The 26,325-nt window shown below is 40.4% G+C and overlaps 1 protein-coding gene across 4 annotated transcripts in view; it reads left to right on the top strand.

Moving 5' to 3' along the window:
* The first annotated feature begins 2,349 nt into the window (after positions 1-2,349).
* Positions 2,350-26,325, top strand: part of TRIM69 (tripartite motif containing 69) — a 35,806-nt gene continuing 11,830 nt past the window's right edge. For 2 of the 4 annotated variants that reach the window (XM_044924600.2, XM_044924599.2), the window contains exons 1-3: positions 2,350-2,535; positions 22,928-23,503; positions 24,241-24,336. In XM_044924600.2, the coding sequence (XP_044780535.2) occupies positions 2,530-2,535; positions 22,928-23,503; positions 24,241-24,336 (678 nt within the window). In that variant the 5' untranslated portion in view covers positions 2,350-2,529. The remainder of the gene's footprint in view (positions 2,536-22,927; positions 23,504-24,240; positions 24,337-26,325) is intronic. The other 2 variants (XM_025295061.3, XM_025295064.3) reach the window with 2 other exon arrangements.

Genomic DNA, 26,325 nt, shown 5'->3' with positions numbered 1-26,325 from the left:
ACTTGTGTCCTCTGCAGCAGAAGGGCAGAGTCCTAACCACCGGACCACCGCGGAACTCCCTATCATCTCCATTTTACATATGATAAAATTAAGGCTTGGAAAAGAAAAGCGACTTTGGCTTATGACTATATTTTCGTTTTCCACTACCCCCATTACCAATTATATGGTAAAACCTGGTATGTAGTTTATATTTTTTTATTAGTGTATAATTGCTTTACAATGTTGTGTTAGTTTCTGCTGTAGGACAACATGAATCAGCCATATGTATACGTATATCCCCTCCCTCTGGGACCTCCCTCCCACCCCACTCCCCCCATCCCACCCTTCTAGGTCATCACAGAGCTGGTATGTCGTTTATTAAACACCACTGTCTACTGCCCCCTTGCCCAAAACTTTATTTTTGAATAGTGAAATAAAATCTTGAAATGCCTTTTTGTGAGATTTTGGACCTTTTGCTAAATAGGTTTTGGAATAACAAACTTCGAAGGTAGAAGGGAAGCCTCAGGAATTCATACTTTACAGATGGAAGAACTGATTCCAGAGGAGTTAAGACATTTTAGCCAAGGTTACTCATCGTTCTGGAGGGAGACAAGGCTTGTCTCTCCTAACCCACTATTCTTGCCCCAGGGTCAAAGACTCAAGAATGTGCTGACTTCAGTGTTTAATACAATCATCTTTACTAAACATTGTTAAACATTTTAACCAACAATAAAACATTCAAGATGAAACATTTTTTTTTTTTAACTTGGGGACATGATTTCTAGGTGATCATCAGCATTTCATAGCCATTTATTTGACAAAGAACTTGATCCAATGAATGCTGTGTACCATCAAGGTAAGCATGACACAGCATAACCCAGCAGCTGTTCATAACTTAGGGAGGGGGCAGACATGCATTCAAACTGTTAAAATAATTATGTACAAACATGTACAAAGGAGAAGAAGAAGAAGGCAATGGCACCCCACTCCAGTACTCTTGCCTGGAAAATTCCATGGACGGAGGAGCCTGGTAGGCTGCAGTCCATGGGGTCGCGAAGAGTCAGAAACGACTGAGCGACTTCACTTTCACTTCATGTACAATGGTCTATTACGCTATACAAATGTGTGAAGCAGTGGTTCTCAGCTGGAGGATGGGTCCCACTCCCATATCCCCAGCAGACATTTGGCAATGTCAGAAGATAATTTTGATTCTCACAACTTGGGGGTGGGGGTGATACTGGCATCTAGTGAGCAGAGGCCAGAGATGCGGCTAAACATCCTCAAATTCATAGGTCAGCTCCCCAACAACAAAGACTTAGGCAGCCCAAAATGTCAACAGGGCTGAGGCTGAGGTGGTATACAAGCAGCAAAGTATTTTCCACAAGGGACTGGTTATGGAAGAGTTTACTGAAGAGATAAAGATTGGGGTGAGGGAGGGTTGGCCCCCAGAAGAAGAATCAGCATGTGCACAGCCACAGAAGCAGCATATGTAAGCAATCACACACTTGTGGGAGGGTCATGGGCCTAAGACTGAACAGCTAGGTAGGAGCTGACATAGGAGAAAACAGACTGAGTTGGAGGAGCCACTGTGAGAACCACGGGTCCTGTTCTGGCGCTTAACAGGTCACTCAGGAGCACAGGCTAGGTACTGATCACTGCCAGTGAAAACTGTCAAAGTGTTTAAAATGAGACTTCTCTCATCTTGTGTCCTTATGGTCTGGGGTTCTCCAGGCATATTACTTTCTCAGAGACACAATGCATAGGCTGTTTCAGTGCAATGTAAGCTCTCAGGTGGAATGGGAGAAGGCAATGGCACCCTACTCCAGCACTCTTGCCTGGAAAATCCCATGGACGGAGGAGCCTGGTGGGCTGCAGTCCATGGGGTCACTAAGTGTCAGAAACGACTGAGCGACTTCACTTTCACGTTCATGCATTGGAGAAGGAAATGGCAACCCACTCCAGTGTTCTTGCCCGGAGAATCCCAGGGACGGGGGAGCCTGGTGGGCTGCTGTCTCTGGGGTCGCACAGAGTCGGACATGACTGAAGCGACTTAGAAGCAGCAGCAGCAACAGCAATGCCACTCAGCTGGGTCTCAACGCTGTGATGAAATCAGGAGCAGGGATGAAGTGGTTATTCCTCATGCATTAGTCTTACAGGCAAACGATGACGTTCCACTTTCGGGTAGCAATGTAGGCCAGCAATGGGGATATGTGACCCTTAAGATTAGACTGCCACCTTGAATCTAAATGAGTTGTTTTCCATTCCCTGCCAAAAAACGGTGGGCAGGGAGGCTGTTCCAATCAGGGTTTCTCTTTCTCTTAAGCTAACGATGACCAAAGCAACTGACAAACTGTCACGGAATCTGCCAGACCTCACTCTGGCCTTCCTGTCTCCCCAGCTCCTGAACTTTCCCTCCTTCTCTCATGCTCTGGGCCCATTCTTAGCAAACTAACAAGTCTCAGACTCCTGATCTGCAACCATCCTAGAGGCCTGTTGAGCTCTGGTCCAAGTGTCTATCTCTGCCCCCTGGTGGCCTGCTGATAGAGCTTCATGGAGGTGAGCAACCTTTTTCTAAGTTAGCTGGTTTACTGAATATAATGTGGAAAACTGGATCACAGAAGAGGGCATGGATTTTACAGCATGAAAGAAAATTCAGGGAAAGAGTTAACTTGTGGCAGTTTATAGCTTCTATATTCTTTCCAGGCCTTGGAATAATTGAGAATTTAGAGAAGAGAGTATGGTAGGAAGTATTGAAATCCACCACAAACTTTTGAGAAAAATTAACTATACAAAAATATACTTTCCTTCTTTCTGTAATCATGTTATTATAGTTTTATATTGAAAAAATTTTATTTGCTCATTATACTATCACACTTGGTATTTAACACTTAAAGTTGAATTGATTAAACATGGTAAATTGAATTCCTTCAAGATCTCTTCAGAGCTAAAATAATGCAGTTATACTCTGAAGTTAGTGTTTTCTTGATTGTCATATAGATATAAGATGTTTATTTACTACAACTACAGGAAAGTAAAGAAAAAACTCACTAAGATTCATCAACAAGAAACTGTGACATGAATTATCATTTCCGTTAGTTACCACTTCTTATATAGTTTAAATTATATGTATATTAGTCATTAAGATCAGGTTCTAATTTCCTCTATCACAGGACATTTAGATTTGCTCTTACCCTTCTCTGTCCTTAGCTGTTGAAACAAAAAAGGTGTAAGTATTCTGTTTATAATTTCTAGAGAAAAAAGTTTCCATTACTGCCTATTCCTACTACATTCTTATTCCTTTACAGTGAGGTCAGTAAAAATAGATACTTTTTTCTAATAATAAAAAAATTGTGTAATTGTGAACCTCCCCTTATTTCAAAATTTCAAGCAGAAGCTGGAAAGGAGTGAATTAAATGACTTAAGATCTCTTTCAATTCTGAGCTCTGATAAGTCAAAAAATTCATAATTCTCCATTATGTGAAAATGGCAGGATCTGTGAAGCATGTCTTGCTAGTATGGTGACTCTCTGCCATGTGATTTGTCCTGTAAAGATGAATCATATTTCTCTGATCTTTTGGTTAATTCTTCAGAAAATCTGCCCATCAAAGTTTTAAAAAATTACTTTGAAGTAATAAAAACTGAGAAAAAATGCTCTTAAAAAATGCAACAAAGGTCCTTACCAAACAACAAATTCCCTTAAATATTTTATTAATTATGATTTCAAAAATCACAATTTAAAAGTCAGGAAAAAAAATCTCAGGGAAAAACTAAGTATTTCTTCTGCAAGTTTCCAAGGACTTCATTACTCCTTGCCTTTTCTCTGTTCTAGAAGAATGTGCTTGGTGAGTGGAGAAGGATGGCTTTCTTAGACAGGCTTAGAAGGATGAAATCAATCCCTGACTTGGATTTCCCTCCCTCTGCCTTAAGGTTAGACTTTCCATAAGGGTCTGTCAGTGGGTGTGATTTCCTAAGATTTCCAGGTAGAGCAATGTCAGAAACTTCTTTGATTTCCAATTGCATTCCTCCCTCTAGAGCAGTAGGAAGTTTTTATAGGTTTTTTCCCTCACAAATTTGATCCATTTGATAAATTCAACTGCATAAAACACTGGTTGGCTTTCTGGTGACTAAATGATTATTAGGATAATGGGTTCTTGGTCATACAAACAGTTCAAACCCAAGCTTCATCACTTAATTACTATGTAACCTTGGCAAGTTCTTTAACCTCTCTAAGCTTCAATGTCAGTTGGCGCTAGTGGTAAAGAACACTTCTGCCAATGCAGGAGATGTAAAAGACGTGGGTTCAATCCCTGAGTCAGGAAGATCCCCTGGAGGATGGAATGGCAATCACCTCCAGTATTCATGCCTGGAGAATCCCATGGACAGAGGAGCCTGGTGGGCTACAGTCCATAGGGTTGCAAAGAGTCAGATGCGACTGAAGTGATTTAACACACAATCTTCAATCTCCTTAAAAATGGAAAAATATCTATCTCATAAACTTGTTGTTGTACAGTCACTAAGTCATGTCTAACTCTTTGCGAACTCTATATAATGTTATATGAGGATTCATTTATACACAGTATTTTGCACAATGAAAGATCAATAAATATTAGCTAATAAGATTAAGAGAATCCCTTGATTTATAGCAGCGGCTATACTCTTGAAAGTCAGGATAACTGGCAAAACCTCAACTGGCAAGATGAATTCACATGAAATACATACATTTCATATCACAAAATTCACCCTGCTATGGTGTGCAATTCAGTGACTTTTTGCATATTCACAAAGTTGTACAACCATCACCATTATCTAACTTCAGAACATATTTATCACTCCAAAAGAAATTCCATACCATTAGCAATCACTCCTCATTTCCCTCTTGCTCCAGCCCTAGCAACAACTAGTCTACTTAATTTTTAAAATTTTAATGTTATTGGTGTATAGTTGATTTACAATGTAGTATTAGTTTCAGTTGTATGGCAAAGTGATTCAGTTATACATACATATATATTCATTCTTTTTTAGATTATTTCTCTTACAGGTTCTCACAAAATATTGAGTAGAGTTCCCTGTATTATACAATTGCTGGTCCTTGTTGGTTATCTATCTTATATATATAGTAGTGTGTGCATGAATATCCCAAGCTCTGGATTTGCCCTCCCCCCGACATTTCCCCTTTGGTAATCAGAAGTTTGTTTCTGTTTCGTAAATAAGTTCATTTGTATCATTTAAAAAATTAGATTCCTCATACCAGTGATATTCGATGATATTTGTCTTTCTCTGACTTACTTCATTTAGGATGATAATCTCTAGGTCCACCCATGTTGCTGCAAATGGCATTATGTCCTTCTTTTTACGGCTGAGTAATTTTCCACTGTATATATGTACATCTTCTTTATCCATTCCTCTCCTGATGGACATTTAGGTTGCTGCTGTGTTGTGGCTGTTGTAAGTAGTGGGGGTGCATGTTATCTTTTTGGATTATGGTTTTCTCCTAATGTATGTCCAGGAGTGGGACTGCTAGATCACATGGTAGATCTACTTTTAGTTTCTTAGGGAACATCCATACTGTTCTCCATAGTGGTTATACCAAGTTACAGTCCCATCAAAAATGTAGGAGGCTTTCCTTTTCTCCACACACTCTTCAGCATTTATTGTTTGTATTTATCAGTTCAGTTCAGTTTAATTGCTCAGTTGTGTCCGACTCTTTGCAATCCCATGGACTGCAGCACGCCAGGCCTCCTTGTCCCTCACCAACTCCCAGAGTGTACTCAGACTCATGTCCTTTGAGTTGGTGATGCCATCCATCTCATCCTCTGTCATCCCCTTCTCCTCCCGCCTTCAATCTTTCCCAGCATCAGGGTCTTTTCAAATGATTCAGCTCTTTGCATCTGGTGGCCAAAATATTGGAGTTTCAGCTTCAGTATCAGTCCTTTCAATGAATAATCAGGGTTGATTTCCTTTAGGGTGGACTAGTGGAACTCCATGCAGTCCAAGCGACTCTCAAAGAGTCTTCTCCAACACCACAGTTTAAAAGCATCAATTCTTTGGCATTCAGCTTTCCTTACATTCCAACTCTTATATCCATACTGGAAAAACCATAGCTTTGACTAGATGGACTTTTTCTGACAAAGTAATGTCTCTGCTTTCTAATATGCTGTCTAGGTTGGTCACAGTTTTCTTCCAAGGAGTAAGTGTCTTTTAATTTCATGGCTACAGTCACCATCTGTGGTGATTTTGGAGCCCTCCAAAATAAAGTGTGTCACTGTTTCCACTGTTTCCCCATCTATTTGCCATGAATGATGGGACCAGATGTCATGATCTTCGTTTTCTGAATGTTGAGCTTTAAGCCAACTTTTTCACTCTCCTCTTTCACTTTCATCAAGAGGCTCTTTAGGTCTTCGCTTTCTGCCCTAAGGGTGGTGTCATCTGCATATCTGAGGTTAATGATCCTTCTCCCGGCAATCTTGATTCCAGCTTGTGCTTCTTCCAGCTCAGTATTTCTCAAGATACTCTGCATATCAGTTAAATGAGCATGGTGACAATATACAGCGTTGACGTATTCCTTTTCCTATTTGGAACCAGTTTGTCGCTCCATGTCCAGTTCTACCTGTTGCTTCCTGACCTGCATACAGATTTCTCAAGAGGCAGGTCAGGTGTTCCCATCTCTTAAAGAATTTTCCAGAGTTTGTTGTGATCCACACAGTCAAAGGCTTTGGCACAGTCAATAAAGCGGAAATAGATGTTTCTCTGGAACTCTCTTGCTTTTTCGATGATCCAGTGGATGTTGGAAATTTGATCTCTGGTTCCTCTGCCTTTTCTAAAACCAGCTTGAACATCTGGAAGTTCACGGTTCACATATTGCTGAAGCCTGGCTTGGAGAATTTTGAGCATGACTTTACTAGCGTGTGAGATGAGTTCAATTGTGCAATAGTTTGAGCATTCTTTGGTGTTGCCTTTCTTTGGAATTGGAATGAAAACTGACCTTTTCCAGTCCTGTGGCCACTGCTGAGTTTTCAAAATTTGCTGGCATATTGAGTGCAGCGCTTTCACAGCATCATCTTTTAGGATTTGAAATTGCTCACCTGGAATTCCTACAAGACCTTTTAGAACTAACACCCAAAAAAGATGTCCTTTTCATTATAGGGGACTGGAATGCAAAAGTAGGAAGTCAAGAAACACCTGGAGTAACAGGCAAATTTGGCCTTGGAATATGGAATGAAGCAGGGAAAAGACTAATAGAGTTTTGCCAAGAAAATGCACTGGTCATAACAAACACCCTCTTCCAACAACACAAGAGAAGACTCTATACATGGACATCACCAGATGGTCAACACCGAAATCAGATTGATTATATTCTTTGCAGCCAAAGATGGAGAAGCTCTATACAGTCAGCAAAAACAACACCGGGAGCTGACTGTGGCTCAGACCATGAACTCCTTATTGCCAAATTCAGACTTAAATTGAAGAAAGTAGGGGAAACCACTAGACCATTCAGGTATAATCTATATCAAATCCCTTATGATTATACAGTGGAAGTGAGAAATAGATTTAAGGGCCTAGATCTGATAGATAGAGTGCCTGATGAACTATGGACGGAGGTTCGTGACATTGTACAGGAGACAGGGATCAAGACCATCCCCATGGAAAAGAAATGCAAAAAAGCAAAATGGCTGTCTGGGGAGGCCTTACAAATAGCTGTGAAAAGAAGAGAAGTGAAAAGCAAAGGAGAAAAGCAAAGATATAGACATCTGAATGCAGAGTTCCAAAGAATAGCAAGAAGAGATAAGAAAGCCTTCTTCAGCGATCAATGCAAAGGACTAGAGGAAAACAACAGAATGGGAAAGACTAGAGATCTCTTCAAGAAAATCAGAGATACCAAAGGAACACTTCATGCAAAGATGGGCTCGATAAAGGACAGAAATGGTATGGACCTAACAGAAGCAGAAGATATTAAGAAGAGATGGCAAGAATACACAGAAGAACTGTACAAAAAAGATCTTCGTGACCCAGATAATCATGATGGTGTGATCACTCACGTAGAGCCAGACATCCTGGAATGTGAAGTCAAGTGGGCCTTAGGAAGCATCTCCACAAACAAAGCTAGTGGAGGTGATAGAATTCCAGTTGAGCTATTAAATCCTGAAAGATGATGCTGTGAAAGTGCTGCACTCAATATGCCAGCAAATTTTGAAAACTCAGCAGTGGCCACAGGACTGGAAAAGGTCAGTTTTCATTCCAATCCCAAAGAAAGGAAATGCCAAAGAATGCTCAAACTACTGCACAATTGCACTCATCTCACACGCTAGTAAAGTCATGCTTAAAATTCTCCAAGCCAGGCTTCAGCAATACGTGAACCGTGAACTTCCAGATGTTCAAGCTGGTTTTAGAAAAGGCAGAGGAACCAGAGATCAAATTGCCAACATCCGCTGGATCATCAAAAAAGCAAGAGAGTTCCAGAAAAACATCTATTTCTGCTTTATTGACTATGCCAAAGCCTTTGACTGTGTGGATCACAATAAACTGTGGAAAATTCTTGAAGAGATGGGAATACCAGACCACCTGACCTGCCTTTTGAGAAATTTGTATGCAGGTCAGGAAGCAACAGTTAGAACAACAGACTGGTTCCAAATAGGAAAAGGAGTACGTCAAGGCTGTATATTGTCACCCTGTTTATTTATATGCAGAGTACATCATGAGAAACGGTGGACTGGAAGAAACACAAGCTGGAATCAAGATTGCTGGGAGAAATATCAATAACCTCAGATATGCAGATGACACCACCCTTATGGCAGAAAGTGAAGAGGAACTCAAAAGCCTCTTGATGAAGGTGAAAGTGGAGAGTGAAAAAGTTGGCTTAAAGCTCAACATTCAGAAAACGAAGATCATGGCATCCGGTCCCATCACTTCATGGGAAATAGATGGGGAAACAGTGGAAACAGTGTCAGACTTTATTTTTCTGGGCTCCAAAATCACTGCAGATGGTGACTGCAGCCATGAAATTAAAAGAAGCTTACTCCTTGGAAGGAAAGTTATGACCAACCTAGATAGCATATTGAAAAGCAGAGACATTACTTTGCCAACAAAGGTTTGTCTAGTCAAGGCTATGGTTTTTCCTGTGGTTGTGTATGTGAGAGTTGGACTGTGAAGAAGGCTGAGCACCGAAGAAGTGATGCTTTTGAACTATGGTGTTGGAGAAGACTCCTGAGAGTCCCTTGGACTGCAAGGAGATCCAACCAGTCCATTCTGAAGGAGATCAGTCCTGGGATTTCTTTGGAAGGAATCATGCTAAAGCTGAAACTCCAGTACTTTGGCCACCTCATGCGAAGAGTTGACTCATTGGAAAAGACTCTGATGCTGGGAGGGATTGGGGGCAGGAGGAGAAGGGGACTGACAGAGGATGAGATGGCTGGATGGCATCACTGACTCGATGGACATGAGTCTGAGTGAACTCCGGGAGTTGGTGATGGACAGGGAGGCCTGGCGTGCTGCGATTCATACGGTCGCAAAGAGTCGGACGCGACTGAGCGACTGATCTGATCTGAACTGGAATTCCATCACCTCCACTAGCTTTGTTCGTAGTGATGCTTCCTAAGGCCCTCTTGACTTCAAATTCCAGGATGTCTGGTGAGTGATCACAGGATCGTGATGATCTGGGTCGTAAAGATCTTTTTGTATAGTTCTTCTGTGTATTCTTGCCACATCTTCTTAGTATCTTCTGCTTCTGTTAGATCCATACCATTTCTGTCCTTTATTGTGCCCATCCTTGCATGAAATGTTACCTTGGTATCTTTAATTTACTTGAAGAGATCTCTAGTATTTCCCATTCCATTGTTCTCCTCTATTTTCATTAATATGTAAAAGAATGATAAATTTAAAATTCTTTCTTACAACAGAACTGTAGGAAATAAGACTAGAAATAAGAGTTTGCAACATGTTGTAGAGAATTCTGAATTCTGGGGCCCTTAAACAAACACAAAACTTATTTTGGTAGGCTATGGAGAGGAAAAAAGGATTTTTGAGCCAGATGAGGGTTAGCAATTATCATTTCTATCAGTATTATTAACTAGATCTTGCAGCTAATTAGATGATAGAGAATTAAGAAGAAAATAGCCAAAGATAATTCAGATTTCAAAAGTGAAATGCTGAAGTTCAATAAATAGAAACAGAGAAGTCAAGTTGGATAGAGTAACATGGAAACTTACATTACCATATGTAAAATAGATAACCAATGGGAATTTGCTGTATGTCTCAGGAAACTCAAACAGGTGCTCTGCACCAACCTAGAGGGGTGGGATGGGGAGGGAGATGGGAAGGAGGTTCAAAAGGGAGGGGACATATGAAAACCTATGGCTGATTCATGTTGAGGTTTGACAGAAAACAACAAAATTCTGTAAAGCAATTATCCTTCAATTCAAAAATAAATAAATTAAAAAAAGAGAGAAGAAACTGGTTTAGAAAGAGAGACAAGTTCTATTTAAGTTATGTTGAGTTTAAAGGACATAGTTTTGGGTTCAGAAATTCAGATTTGGAAGTCATGTTTGTAGAAGCTGTATCTGAAGTTATGGGAATGAACAGCTCACTTGGCAAGATGAGAGTACAGAACCAGAAGAGAGCTGAAGACAGTTCTGGTGATTATTTACTCAGAGATAAGGAAGAGAAACCAGCTAATGCAGGGGAGTGGTCAGAGGCAAGAGAACTAGGGCAGCATTGGACCACAAGAGACAAAGGAGACACTCAATACATCAAGGAGAATGAAAATTAATTTATTAAATGAGTGTTTAGTAAATTACACAGCAAGCTTTAAGAAAACACTTTCTACAGGGTGCTGGGGTAAAGGGTCTGTTACAAGAGCAGAGATTCAGAAAGGTTACCTTAAGTAAAGAGGCATTCTGAGGATAAACATCCATCCATCTAACACATTTGTTGAGCCCCTAGGAAGGCAAGGTGTTGTGTTAGGTGCAGGAATCCAGGAAAAGTCAAGGGACAGTGCTGTGGTTAATGTAACACAGTCACTCCCCACATCTGTTTCTATAATGTACTTCTTGTCTCGATCATCTAACTGATTCTTTCCACCCTCCAGTTCCAGTTCCAGTTCAGTTGCTCAGTCGTGTCCGACTCTTTGCAACCCCATGAACTGCAGCACGCCAGGCCTCTCTTGTCCATTACCAACCCCCGGAGTTCACTCAAACTCACGTCCATCGAGTCGGTGATGCCATCCAGCCATCTCATCCTCTGTCGTCCCCTTCTCCTCCTGCCCCCAATCCCTCCCAGCATCAGGGTCTTTTCCAATAAGTCAACTCTTCGCATGAGGTGGCCAAAGTATTGGAGTTTCAGCTTTAGCATCACTCCTTCCAATGAACACCCAGGACTGATCTCCTTTAGAATGGACTGGTTGGATCTCCTTGCAGTCCAAGGGACTCTCAAGAGTCTTATCCAACACCATAATTCAAAAGCATCAATTCTTCGGCACTCAGCTTTCTTCACTGTCCAACTCTCACATCCATACATGACCACTGGAAAAACCATAGCCTTGACTAGACAGACCTTTGTTGGCAAAGTAATGTCTCTGCTTTTTAATACGCTATCTAGGTTGGTCACAACTTTCCTTCCAAGGAGTAGGCGTCTTTTAATTTCATGGCTGCAATCACCATCTGCAGTGATTTTCGAGCCCAGAAAAATAAAGTCTGATACTGTTTCCCCATCTATTTGCCATGAAGTGATTGGACCAGATGCCATGATCTTAGTTTTCTGAGTGTTCAGCTTTAAGCCAACTTTTTCACTCTCCTCTTTCACTTTCATCAAGAGGCTCTTTCTGCCATAAAGGTGGTGTCATCTGCATAGCTGAGGTTATTGATATTTCTCCCGGCAATCTTGATTCCAGCTTGTGCTTCTTCCAGCCCAGCGTTTCTCATGATGTACTCTGCATATAAGTTAAATAAGCAGGGTGACAATATACAGCCTTGATGTACTCCTTTTCCTATTTGGAACCAGTCTGTTGTTCCATGTCCAGTTCTAACTGTTGCTTCCTGACCTGCATATAGGTTTCTCAAGAGGCAGGTCAGGTTGTCTGGTATTCCCATCTCTTTCAGAATTTTCCACAGTTTATTGTGATCCACACAGTCAAAGGCTTTGGCATAGTCAATAAAGCAGAAATAGATGCTTTCTGGGACTCTCTTGCTTTTTTGATGATCCAGCAGATGTTGGCAATTTGATCTCTGGTTCCTCTGCCTTTTCTAAAACCAGCTTGAACATCTGGAAGTTCATGGTTCACGTATTGCTGAAGCCTGGCTTGGAGAATTTTAAGCATGACTTTACTAGCGTGTGAGACGAGTGCAATTGTGCGGTGGTTTGAGCATTCTTTGGCATTTCCTTTTTTTTTGGGATTGGAATGAAAACTGACCTTTTCCAAAGTCCTGTGGCCACTGCTGAGTTTTCCAAATTTGCTGACATATTGAGTGCAGCATTTTTACAGCATCATCTTTCAGGATTTGAAATAGCTCAACTGGAATTCCATCACCTCCACTAGCTTTGTTCATAGTGATGCTTTCTAAGGCCCACTTGACTTCACATTCCACCCTACATATCTGCATTGGTTTTTTTTTTTTTTTTTTTTTTGGCCTTACGTTTAAAATTCATCTTCTAGATTATATTTATTTATGATTCTCCATGGTGTGACCTTTTTGTTCCAAACTCTATCTCATGGAAACCTTTAAGCTTCTGCTTCGATTGTCAATTTCCTGATTCTCTCTCTTGTTTCCAGAGCTAAATTCGCAAGAGGTTCTGTTTTTCCCATACCATCTTTTTTCACTGAGTCACATCTTGGGTTGTTGAACAGCCTATGGAATGGGTCAGAAGCCCACCTGTATTTTAATTACCTGGGAGATGGTCAGTGGAGGTCACAAGCTATATGCAGGCTTTACCTTTAGCATGGACTACGGGAATGACAGCAACTGTGATCAATATATCTAGTAGGTCCTGGGGGTGAATCTTAGTTTAAAAATACTGTGGGAAGTATTGTGAAGCTGTGGGAAGAATAGAGCATAGCCTTTTCTATAACACTGCTTAACATTGACCTTGAGTCCCTATACCTGTTGCTGGAAGGAAATTTAACTTGAAATCTTTGAAGAGAGGCATCCACATTGATGACTGCTGAAAGTCCATTACTTAATCTGATTAAGATTGTGTATGAAAGACATATTGAAATATCCTCCCCTACCCTCTCCCCAGCCCTTCTCTACAAACATAAAAGGATTGGATAAATGGTCAAAAACAATTTAAGCACTGGTTTTCAAGTGTTAGAATAAAACTGATTTTTTTTCTTCTCTTAGAAATTCATCCAACTCAAAACTATAAAGAGGATGAAAAACAGACAAAATAGACAAATGAAAACAGATAAAAATAGTCTGTAAGCCTGGACTACAGCCTATGACTACAACCCAGTATAGCGAAAGTCAAACAGGAATGTGATAATGGATGCCTAGGGATGCAGATTTTATACAATGTGAGAGTAATATTGCTCTCCAAAGAAAGTGACCCAAGACCAAAAAGCTCTTGTACTGAACAACAAGAACAGGCAAGCAGACTGAAGTTGGAGTTTTTTTTTTTTTTTTAAATTTCCATTTGTCACAAAGATTTGAGGTATAGGGAAGGTGAAGTTGAACAAGGACAAATAGTCATGCCTGTAAAAAGCAGTCTGTTGGTACGGAATAGTGAAGGACATAGACTCTGCATTATAAGAGACCCTGAAATGCTAATCATGGGGAAAAGCAAGCACTAGCACATACTGGTTCATACAGCAAATGACCTTAAATATGGTCCTGCCTCCATCCTCTTGGAAGTCTCTTGCAAACAGCCGAGGAAGAAAGCTCATTCAATGTTAAAAATAATAATAATAATAAGTAGCATCCATAAAAAGAGAATGAGGAAAAATGTCCAGAGCAAAGCACTGAGAACTTTGGAATTAGAGAATATGAGAAGGAAATTAAGAGCAATGTGGGCTAAAGGGAGAGGCTCTTATATTTGTCTGATAGACGTTGCAGAAAGACATAAGAATGGTGGAGGGGTAATATTCCAAGAGAGATGGCTCTATTAGGTCCAGGCAGGCAAGACCCAGGTTTGAGGAGATTAAGTGTCAGGGGTAAAGAACACAGGCAACACAGGGAAACTAGGGAGCAAAGGTCTAGGAATTCAAGCCAAAGCATTTGGATAGAAAGAGGTGAAAATATAAGTGTGGAAAGAGAGCAAGAGAGTTATCAATGAGTATGGAATCTGATGAATGGTGAGGCAAAGCATTTTTAGCCATGTTCTCTTGGCTAGAACAGATCTGAATATGAGTGAAACTAAGTTTACAAGGAGAGGCAAGCACAAAGTTATGACTGGTAACGGAGGGTTAGAAATGAAGAGTTAAGAGTTCTGGATACTTAGATTCTTGAGGGGATGTACAGCAGATAGAGACAACTGAGGTCTTAGGGTCAGAACCCTTTGGACTCCCTTGATTAGACTGACTTGGGTGTCAGAGCAAATTCTGAATTCTAGTTTTCCTTTCAAGAGCATGAGAGAAACCTATGGACTAATCATCAGGGATTCTGCCTCAGAATAAATTTTCCATCTATATTTAAGCTTTTCATCCTGTTGAGGACACAATTTGCAAATTGAAAAATAATATTTGTACATTTAACATTTCTTTTTTCTCTCATAATAATGTTCCTCACTTCTGTCTGCCTAAGATCTGATCTTTTGAGTCCCATCTTATATAGCCTATATATTTCCATAGACCACACCCTATGCTCTCCTAAAACAAACTAGGGAGAAGGTGATGGCACCCCACTCCAGTACTCTTGCCTGGAAAATCCCATGGATGGAGGAGTTTGGTAGGCTGTAGCCCATGGGGTTGCAAAGAATCGGACACGACTGAGTGACTTCACTTTCACTTTTCACTTTCATGCATTGGAGAAGGAAATGGCAACCCACTCCAGTGTTCTTGCCTGGAGAATCCCAGGGATGGGCGGAGCCTGGTGGGATGCCGTCTGTGGGGTCACACAGAGTTGGACACCATTGAAGCAACTTAGCAGCAGCAGCAAAACATACTAGAGATATTACCTTGCCAACAAAGGTCCATCTAGTCAAGGCTATGGTTTTTCCAGTGGTCATGTATGGATGTGAGTTGGACTGTGAAGAAAGCTGAGTGCCGAAGAATTGATGCTTTTGAACTGTGGTATTGGAGAAGACTCTTGAGTCCCTTGGACTGCAAGGAGATCCAACCAGTCCATCCTAAAGGAGATCAGTCCTGGGTGTTCATTGGAAGGAGTGATGCTAAAGCTGAAACTCCAATACTTTGGCCACCTCATGCGAAGAGTTGACTCATTGGAAAAGACCCTGATGCTGGGAGGGATTGGGGGCAGGAGGAGAAGGGGACGACAGAGGATGAGATGGCTGGATGGCATCACCGCCTCGATGGACATGGGTTTGAGTGAACTCCGGGAGTTGGTGATGGACAGGGAGGCCTGGCGTGCTCATGGGGTTGCAAAGAGTCGGACACAACTGAGCAACTGAACTGAACTGAAAACATACTTAGCTCTACTATACAAATTATCCTCCTGCTCTGAGGAGGTTTCATCTCAGTCTCCATTTCTATACTCCTGAATCACAGCGTTTCAGCTTTAGCATTTAGGAAAGGGTAAGAATACACAGAGCTGGTAATGGTATATGCTGGGAACAGTGGATCCTGGCATTTGAAAAGTCTAAGCTGGGGGCAAAGTCATTTCAGGAATCCTGGCAGAATACTCTGGAAGAAGGAGAGCCCTGGGCTGTCAATGGTGACAAGGTCCTCCACACAGCTAAATCAGACAGATCCCACAGGGCCCTGAGACTCCAGAAGTTCAGTTCTGGTAAAGATATGGCCTGTGAGATGGAACTCCAGACTTGGTTTCAGGCCACCCTCTCGTTGCTGATTCCAGAACAGAGACAGGCTCAACCCATGGCTAGTGCTCAGATGAGGTAGAATAAAGGTGAGTGGAGTGGGCAGGGAAATGCCACTGCTAGACCTGGGCAAGGCTCCCACTCTGACCCTCCTCCAGCTATATTCTTCTTTATAAGATAAAGAGTCCATGACTGGAAAATGCTCTCTCCCATAAATATTTTAAATTACATGCCATGCATCCAGGACTCTTAAAATTCTCTATTCAAGAGATTCTGTGTCCACTGTTAGGACCTCCATAGCTCCCATAGGCAACTGTGTGCCCGAAGGGTAGCTGTGTATAGGGGTGTGTGTGTATGCATGTATGGGGCTTTGTTGTGTGGGCTAGGTTTTCCACATACATGCTTATGAGGTATGGGATAGGGTAAAGGAGTTGGGAGGTTAAGAAGAATGGGCCAGGGACTTCGAGTAGTACTTTGCCATGACCTACAAATGCTAGTGAAACCTAGATGTGAGCAGTTCAAGGGCAGAGCCTCTATCTTACCCACTTCTATGCCCTAACAAGTTTGGGCATTAGAACAGAGCTGGAATTATTGAATGTTTACTTCATCAGACTCTTAGGTACTGATATCAAATCCACTTCTGCTGGTTACTATGTAATAATAACAGCTATAATACTGTGAATCATTTATTCTGGGAAACATCTGGCAATACTGTGAACCATTTATCCTGGAAAACCTGCCACTATAAAACATCTTGAAATGCCAGTTAAAATGTAACAAACATCCTTTGTAATGCATACCTGAGTGTACAAGAAAGTAAAGTGAAATTCCAAAGAATACAGACTGGAAAGCAGTGAGATGGGCTGGAGTCATTGAGAGCTGTATCAGCACTGAGAGTTTTTGTGTATCTCAGGAAAACCCAGATTTAACAATTAAAAAAAAATTTATTTATTTAACTTATGTAAAATTGATTTAACAATCTTTAGACCCACATCAAGTAGGGAGTTGGACCTCAGACCCTTAAATAATGGTAACACATTTGAAGGGTTACATCCTCAGTGAAGGAATGGCAAAGAAAAATAATAAAGGACCTTTACTATCATGATCTGGGGTCTGAGTGATAAGAGTGTCTGTGGAGAATTTTTAACCACAAGCTTGCCCTCCTACAGGGTTAGGCTTAAAATTTATAATCCCCTCTATGAGCTAGCTAGCGGTAAAGAACCCTCCTGCTAACGCAGGAGATGTAAGAGAAGCAGGTTCTATCCCTGGGTCAGGAAGATCCCCTGGAGGAGGGTATGGCAACCCACTTCAGTATGCTTGTCTGGAGAATCCCATGGACAGAGGAGCCTGGCAGGCTACAGTCCATAGGGTCACAAAGAGTCAGACATGACTGAAGCAACTTATTTAGCATGCATGCTTTGAGCTACAGATTTGAAACCAATAATATTAACATAAAATGGTGGAGGGTTGGTGTAATTTGGATCTCCAAGCAGAAATAAACACAAGATATTCCCTGTACGGACTTGCCTTTAATCTAGACAAAATATAAAATAGAAGAGATTTATAAACTAAATTATACTAAGTTACACTGCTGCTGCTGCTAAATCGCTTCAGTCGTGTCTGACTATGCGACCCCATAGATGGCAGCCCACCAGGCTCCCCCGTCCATGGGATTTTCCAAGCAAGGGTACCGGAGTGGGTTGCCATTGCCTTCTCCGAAATTACACTGAATTACACTAAAATTAAGGACTTCTTTTCATGGGAAGACACTATAACGGGGATGAAAAGACAAGCCATAAACCAAAGGTGGGAGAAGATATTTACAAAACAACCAAAATAGAACTAGTATCTGGAATATATAGAGAACTACTCTGAATCAATAAGACAAACAACTCATTAAAAAAATGAACAAAAGACTTAAGACACTTCTTCTCTTAACAAAAGATGATCCACAAATATGTGAAAAATGTTAAACTGTATTGCTGCTGCTGCTAAGTCACTTCAGTTATGTCTGACTCTGTATGATACCATAGACGGCAGCCCACCAGGCTCCCCCGTCCCTGGGATTCTCCAGGCAAGAATGCTGGAGTGGGTTGCCATTTCCTTCTCCAATGCATGAAAAGTGAAAAGTGAAAGTGAAGTCACTCAGTCGTGTCTGACTCTTAGCGACCCCGTGGACTGCAGCCTACCAGGCTCCTCCATCCATGGGATTTTCCAGGCAAGAGTACTGGAGTGGGATGCCATTGCCTTCTCTGGTTAAACTGCATTAGGTAATCACAAAAATAAAAACTAAAGCTATACTGAGGTACCATTACACATCAGTTGGTTTGTTATAAGACAGAAAATGTGACAAAAATAGACATTGGTGAGGAAGTGGAGCAACCAAAATTTTCATGTTCTGCTAGTAGAGTATAAATTCCTACCATTGTTTTGGCAAACAGTTTGGTATTATGTGGTAAAGGTAAAGGTGTTCATATCCCATGATCTATCAGTGTTATTTCCACATGTATAATGTTTACACATGTCCACAAAAAAATACAGAAAAGACATACAGTAACACATGTAAGAATGTTAATAGCATTGTGCATTTTTTACAAATTGAAGGTCTGTGGCAACCCTGCTCTGTGCAAGTATATTGGTCCCATTTTCCCAAAAGTATTTGCTCACTTTGTGTCTCTGTGCCACATTTTGAAAATTCTTATAATATTTCAAGTTTTTAAATTAGTATATTAATATCTGATATATTACATATTATTATATAATAAATATATAATTATATGTATTATTAAATTTCTATCACAGATATTATTTGTGATTAGTGATCTTTGATGTTATTGTTGTAATTGTTCTGAGGCCCCACAGATCACACTTGCATAAGACAAGGATACTTAATAAATGCTGTGTGTGTTCTGACTGCTGCAGATGGGCCATTCCTTTGTCTCTCTCCTTTGCCCTGGGCCTGCCTATTCCCTGAGACATAGCAAGATTGATATTTGGCTGACTAATAACCCTACAATGACCCCTAAGTGTTCAAAGGGAAGGAAGAGTCACATGTCTTAAATCAAAAACTACAAAAGATTAAGCCTTGGTGAGGAAGGCATGTCAAAAGCCAAGACAGGCTGAAAGCTAGGTTTCCTGTGCCACGTGGCCAACTTGTGAATGCAAAGAAAAATGTCTTGAAGGAAACTAAAAGTGTGAGTCCAATAAGCTGTGAAGAGTAAAAAAGCAAGACAGCCTTACTGCTGATAATGGAGGAAGCTTTAGGGGTCTGGGTAAGAGATCAAACCAGCCACAACAACCCTTAAATCAAAGCCTCATCCAAGTAAGGCCCTAACTCTCTTCGATTTCAGGAAGGCTGGGAGAGGTGAGGGGGCTGCAGAAGAAGAGTGTGAATCTAGCCGAGGGGGACACACGGCTCCAGGAGCCATCTTCAAGACATGAAAGTTCCAGGTGAAGCAGCCAGTGCTGAGGTAGAAGCTACAGCACACTGTTCACAAGCTCTCGCTGAGGTCATTAGTGAGGTGGCCACACTGAACAGCAGATTTTCGGTGTAGATGAAGCAGCCTTATGTTGGAAGAAGATGCTACCGAGGACTCTCACAGCTAGAGGGGTAGTCAGTGGCTGGCTCCCTAGTTTCAAAGGCCAGAACGTGTCTCCTGCTAAGGGCGAACCCAGCTGGTAAGTTTAAGTTGAAGCCAGTGCTCATTTACCATTCTGAAAATCCTAGGGCCCTTAGGATTTACATTAAATCTACTCTGCTGGTGTTCTATAAACAAAGCCTAGATGACAACACATCTGCCGACAATATGGTTTACTGAATATTTTAAGCCCACTGTTAAGATCTACTGCTCAGAAAAAAATTCTTTTCAAAATATCATTGATAATTTGTCTGATTACTCAAGAACTCTGATTGAGATGTACAATGAGATTCATGCTGTTTTCATGCCTGCCAACAGGACATGGGACAAGGATAATTTCAACTTATAAGTCTTTCCATTTGAGAAATACATTTCATAAGGCTATAACTGCATTAGATAGTGATTCCTCTGATAGATCTGGGCAAAGTAGATTGATAGTCTTCTGCAAAGGATTCACCACTATAGATGCCATTAAGAACACTTATGATTTTTGGGGAGAGGTCAAACTATCAGCATACACAGGAATTTGGCAGAAGTTGATTAAAATCCACAAGGAAGACTTTGAGGGGTTCAAAACTTCAGTGGAGGAAGTACCTGCAGATGTGGTGGAATATCAAGAGAACCAGAACTGGAAGTGGAGCCTAAAGATATGACTCAGTTAACTGCAATTTCAAGGAACTAAAGAGCTTCTTGATCAAGGTGAAAGAGAGAAAAAGGTGGCTTAAAACTCAATATTCAGAAAACTAAGATCATGCATCCAGTCCCATCACTTCATGGCACATAGATGGGGAAAAAATGGAAACAGTGACAGACTTTCTTTTCTTGGGCTCCAAAATCACTGTGGATGGTGACTGTAGTGATGAAACTAAAAGACACCTGCTCCTTGGAAGAAAAGCTATGACAAACCTAGACAGCAGTATTAAAAAGCAGAGACATTACTTTGCCGACAAAGGTCCGTATTATAGTCAAAGCTGTGGTTTTTCCAGTAGTCATGTATGGATGTGAGAGTTGGACCATAAAGAACGCTGAGCACTGAAGAATTGATGCTTTCAAACTGTGGTGCTGGAGAAGACTCTTGAGAGTCTCTTGGACAGCAAGGAAATCAAACCAGTCAATCCTAAAGGAAATCAACTCTGAACATTCATTGAAAGGACTGATGCTGAAGCTGAAGCTTCAATACTTTGGCCACCTGGTGCAAAAAGCCAACTCATTTGAAAAGACCCTGATGCTGGGAAAGACTGAGGGCAGGATGAGAAGGGGATGACAGAGGATGAGATGGCTGGATGGCATCACTGACTCGATGGACAAGAGTTTGAGCAAACTCTGGGAGAGACTGAAGGACAGGGAAGCCTGGTGTGCTGCAGCCCATGGAGTTGCAAAGAGTGGGACACAACTGAGCCACTGAACAACAAAAACAACTGGAGGTCTAGTGGCAGTCACCTTCCAATATGGGGGGTGTGTGGCTTTGATTCCTGGTCAGGGAGCTGAGATCCCACATGCCTGGCAGCCAAAAAACCAAAAAATAAAACAGAAGCAACATTATAACAAATTCAACAAAGACTTCAAAAATGGTCCACATTAAAAAAAAAAAAAAACTTTAATAGAGAAGTTGCTTGTTACGGATGAGGGAAAAACGTGGTTTCTCGAGATAAAATCTACTCCAGGTGAAGATACCATGAAGAGTGTTGAAATTACAACAAAGGATTTAGACTATGACACAAAATTAGTGATAGAGTAGAGGCAAGGTTTGAGAGGACTGACTCCAATTTTGAAAGAAGCTCTAGTGTGGGTATAATGCTATCAAACAGTGCCACACGCTAAAGAGAAATCATTCGTGAAAGGAAGAGTCAATCAATGCAGCAAACTTCACTACTTATTCCAAGAAACCTCCACAGCCACTCCAGCCTTCAGCAACCATCACCCTGAGAAGTCAGCAGCCATCAACACAGAGGCAAGACTCTCCACTAGCAAAAAGACTCCACTTGTTGAAGGCTCAAATGATGGTTAGCATATTTTAACAAAAAAGTATTTTTAATTAAGATATGTACTTTTTAGTCATCATGCTATTGCACATGTAATAGATTACAGTAATAACTTCCATATGCACTGGGAAACCAAAAATTTCATGTGATTCACTTTACTCTGATATTCATTTTATTGTGGTCGCCTGTAAGCCAACCCACAACATCTCCAACATATGTCTGTATATAATATATATTCACCAAAGAACATGAGCAGGAATGTTCCTAGCAACACTATTTATAGTAGCTCCACACTGGTAACTACTCAAAAAGTCTATCAACAGTAGAACAGAGAAATAAATTATGGCATATTTACACACTGGATATTATACAGCAATGAGGATGAATGGACCAAAATTATATAGAATATGAATAAATCTCACAAATATAATGTTGACAAAGGAGGTCAGCAACAAAAGAGTATATATTTGCATTTATATAAAATTAAAAACAGGTAAAACTAATATATTGTGTTGGAAGTCAGGATGGGGGTCAGTCTTAATGAGGGATAGTGACTTGAAGCAGGCATATGGGGGGGGCTTCTGGGATGCTGAAAATGTTTTTCTTTTTTTAATGCTGTTTTCAATTTTATTCTTTTTTCAAATAAACTTTTTATTTTATATTGAAGTATAGCCATTTAGCATTGTGACAGCTTCAGGTGGACAGTGAAGGGACTCTCAGTCATATACATGTATCCATTCTCCCCCAATCTCCCCACTCCCATCCAGACTGCCACATAACTTTGAGCAAAGTTCCCTGGGCTATACAGTAGAACCTTGTTGGTTATCCTGAAAATGTTTTGTTTCTTGATCAGGGTTATGATTACACAGATATGTTCATTTTGTGAAAAGTCATTGATTGTATATTTACGATTCTACATTTTCTGTATAAATGTTATTTCTGGAACATGTTTTTTAAAAAGGAAGGGTGAAGGGCCTGGATGATATTATAGTTGATGATATTATGCCATTGACTGAGGAATATGACTGATCTTCCAATTCTTTGCACATGACTTCTAGAAAACAAAATGAAAGGTAATAAATAATAGAACAAATGTTTAAAGTAAAACTTTCAACTGATACAAGGAGAAAGTGAGTGGAAGAAGTGATATACAATGAAATACATTTCTTTGATTGGGTACTCTTTCGTCTTCTGCCTTGGTTCTCTATTAAAGTTTAATAATGTTGGGAGTAGAATAAACTCTGATGTTAGAGAACACTGAATTTACTGATCACTTTCAAAGAAGAGATGATAGTGCTTTTACTCTGGCTGCACCAATTCTCAGCTCCTTTAGGAACAGAGCCGACTACTCTGAAATGCTGAAATGGGCAACAAGAAAGAGAAACTCATTTTAGCTGTTCTTTTTCAAAGGTATCTTCCAACCTCTCCTCCAAAACTGATTCAGACAGCTACGCTGAAGTGAATGATGTGATCACCCAAATATCCTCCAAAGTGCAGATACAAGATATTACTACGGAATTACACTGCCCATTGTGTAATGACTGGTTTCGTGATGCACTAATGCTAAGCTGTGGCCACAACTTCTGCCAATCTTGTATCCAAAACTTTTGGAAGCAGCAAGCAAATGAAACATTCTGTCCTGAGTGTAAGATGTTATGTCAATACAGTAACTGTACATTTAATCTTGTACTGGAGAAGCTGGTAGAGAAGATTAAGAAGCTACCCCTGCTTAAGGGCCATCCACGGTGCCCAGAGCATGGAGAGAACCTGAAACTGTTCAGTAAGCCAGATGGGAGACTAATATGCTTTCAATGCAAAGACGCTCGATTGTCTGTGGGGCAGTCTAAAGAATTCCTGCAGATCTCTGATGCTGTCCATTTCTTCACGGTGGGTGAGCCCTGGGTCTTCAACAGTCTTGAGCAATTCCTTAGGAAGGCTGGGAAAAATCATTTGTTGGACTTCTTTCAATACCACCCCTTCATTCAGGTGATTATTAGAAAGCTCAGAGGGCTCAAAAAATACAATGTATCTTGCAAAGTTCTTTCTCTGTAGTTGTCAATTATAGGGAAGCAGTAAAGGAGCTCTGGCCTACTTCCTCAATAAATCAAACATTTACCTAAACCTTGCCTTGACAGCATTCTACTAGACACTGTACAGAACATGGACTTGTAAAATATTGCTTTTGTTATAAAAGTCTTGAAATTTAGTCAAGTTTAAAGTGAACAAAACAACAGAAGGAATATAAGACAGTCTACTGTTGAGAGCTAAATTTTTGTCACATTTGTAATTCACAAATGTTTAGAATTTCAGAGATTAGAGAAAACTGAAATAGTCAGGGGAGGCATGGTGAAAGAAAGCTGGAAAGGGGGGCAATTATTTGAATTTGGATGGACAGAAGGAAAAAACGAGTGTTGTGAGAACAATGTAAGTAAAAGTAGAGATAGCAAGAACAGTGTAAATATATTAGAAAATGTACAGAGTTCTGTTATCTTCCTCAAAGCCTTGTAGCTAGCTAATAAGAAGATAAAACTTAGTTTCTTTGCAGTTTGTAATTTTCTTCACAATTTTTGGAAGAGACAGGAATTATGATACAAGGGAAAAGGAGACTTTTGTAGCAGGAGCTTGCTTTCTTTCCCTCTGACACCCTGGGGCTTTGGGGTAGATGTTCTTCATGGCCCTTTATCTCCCAATTAGCATGGGTTAATTCTTTATGGTTTCCCCAGGAGGAGCTTACCATTCATCAGGGTCAACTGGAGGCAACCCTGAAGGAGCTTCAGTCCCTGAAGAATATGCAGAAAGATGCTATTGCTGCTCACAAGGTGAGGAGCAGTGTAGAGGGATCATGAGACAGAACTGGAATTGTACCCTCTTTGTAACTTCAGCTATGTGGGTGGAAAGGTACCTTTACATATACAACAAAATGCCAAATGGCACCAGGCTATAGAAGTAGAAAACAGACACTGTAGAGTGGAAAGAAATATGGCAGTGGAGTAGGTTCCCAATAGCTGATCAACAGAGAGAGCAGACTGACCTTTCCCCTAGATAAGCTGATCCTTTTCATGGTGCAGTCACTAGGTGATTGCTATGGGGCTGTGATCTGTCTGATCTTTCCTATTATCTATGGCAAAATAAGAAATTTATTTTTAAAAAATCCACTAAAGATTGCTATGTTCAAAGAAATACCTTTCTTTCCTTTGGGCTTAAAACCAGGCCTCTCTGAACCAAGGTCTCTTAGATTGCTGGCTTTTCTCTCTGATCTAATCCTTCTTAGCTTTTCCCAAACTAAATAAAACTACTGCTTATACTTTCAACTTCACAGGACCTCTAGGACAACATTAATGGTTAGGGACTTGGCAAATCAGTTCCTAGGCTGGGGGAATAATTTGGGAGTTCTGTTTCTTCATTAATTACCCTATAGAGGAGAGTCTTCTCTGGCATTTGACATCTGGAACAAGAAATAAATATAATGAGGGAAAGAAGAAGGATAGATGGAAATAAAGATGTCTTAAGAGAATCGTGTTCCTGTTGTAAGAGTTCTTAGTTCGGCTATTACTGTCAACACTCATTCATTCAACAAATATTTGAGTGGTGCAGCATTATGCTAGATATTGTATTCCAACTATGGTGGGAGACAGATGTTAATTAAATAATCCCACCAATAATAAAACATCACTGTGATAATTACTATAAATGATTATAAATATACAGTATATTAGAGTATATAAATGGAGAACCTAATCTAGATGGAAGAAGTCACTTACTAAAAATTGAAATTAAAAATTTCTTATTAAAAATTGAGAATTGAAAGGATAAGTGTTACCTTTAGCCAAGTGAACTGGGTGAGGGGAATATGAAGGAAATGTCCTGGAGAATGTTCTATGAAGAGGAAAGAGCATTATAGAAAAGTTCTTGAGACAGGAAGCTAGTTACTACGTTAAACAGAAAGAAGGCCAATTAAGATGGATCTTGGTAGGCAAGATGAGACCGAAAAGGCAGATAAGGCCCAATCATGTAGGCCCTTGTAGATAATGTTATGAATTTTGAATTTTATTCTGTGCATAATTGAGAAGTCATTAAAGGGTTTAAACAGGACATGGTCTCATCTCATTTTGAAAGCATCAGTCTGGTGGCTGTGTGGAGTGTGGACTGGAGAAAGGCAATGGCAAGGATAATGGTTAGAAGAAGACTACTGCGGTGATCCCAGAGAACGATGATGGCTTGGACTAAAATGGCAGTAGAGACTGAAAGAAATAACTAGCTTTAGCATATGCTTTGTAAATAAAAACTACCTGCATGTGGTGACTGATTAGATGTGAGAGGCGAGTGGTGATATCAAATAGACAGTTGGATATATGAATCTGGAGTTGAGAAGTTGGTCTAGGCTTAAAATAAGAAGTCAGTGTATAGACTACACTTCAAAGTTGTGAGAGCAGAGGCTTTTACCGAGAACGAGAGTGTAGAATGAGAAAGGGAAAGAGCCCAGGACAGAATATCAAGTAATTTAATATTCAAAGCTTGGTTAGAGACACAACTAACAAATGAGACTGAGAAATAGTGGTGAAATAGGTAAAAGGAAAAATGCAAACGTCTGACCTAGAGGATAGTGAGAGTTAAGACTATTTTAAAGAGTACAATTACAGTGATTGACCATAGACTATAAGCTGGATAAGAGGGGACATGAAGACAGAAAAGTGGATGAACAGAAATGGAGGGGTCAATGAATAGGAGGATTCTATGAAATCCAATAACAGTTTCAACAGTGGAACCTGGGTAAGTGAACATAAAAAGTAATTCTGGGGATGGTACAA

The sequence above is a fragment of the Bubalus bubalis genome, chromosome 11 (assembly GCF_019923935.1).
Source record: "Bubalus bubalis isolate 160015118507 breed Murrah chromosome 11, NDDB_SH_1, whole genome shotgun sequence".
NCBI classification, from domain to species: Eukaryota; Metazoa; Chordata; class Mammalia; order Artiodactyla; family Bovidae; genus Bubalus; species Bubalus bubalis.
Note: the sequence above shows the minus strand (reverse complement) of the source record. Positions and strands in the feature narration are given on the sequence as shown.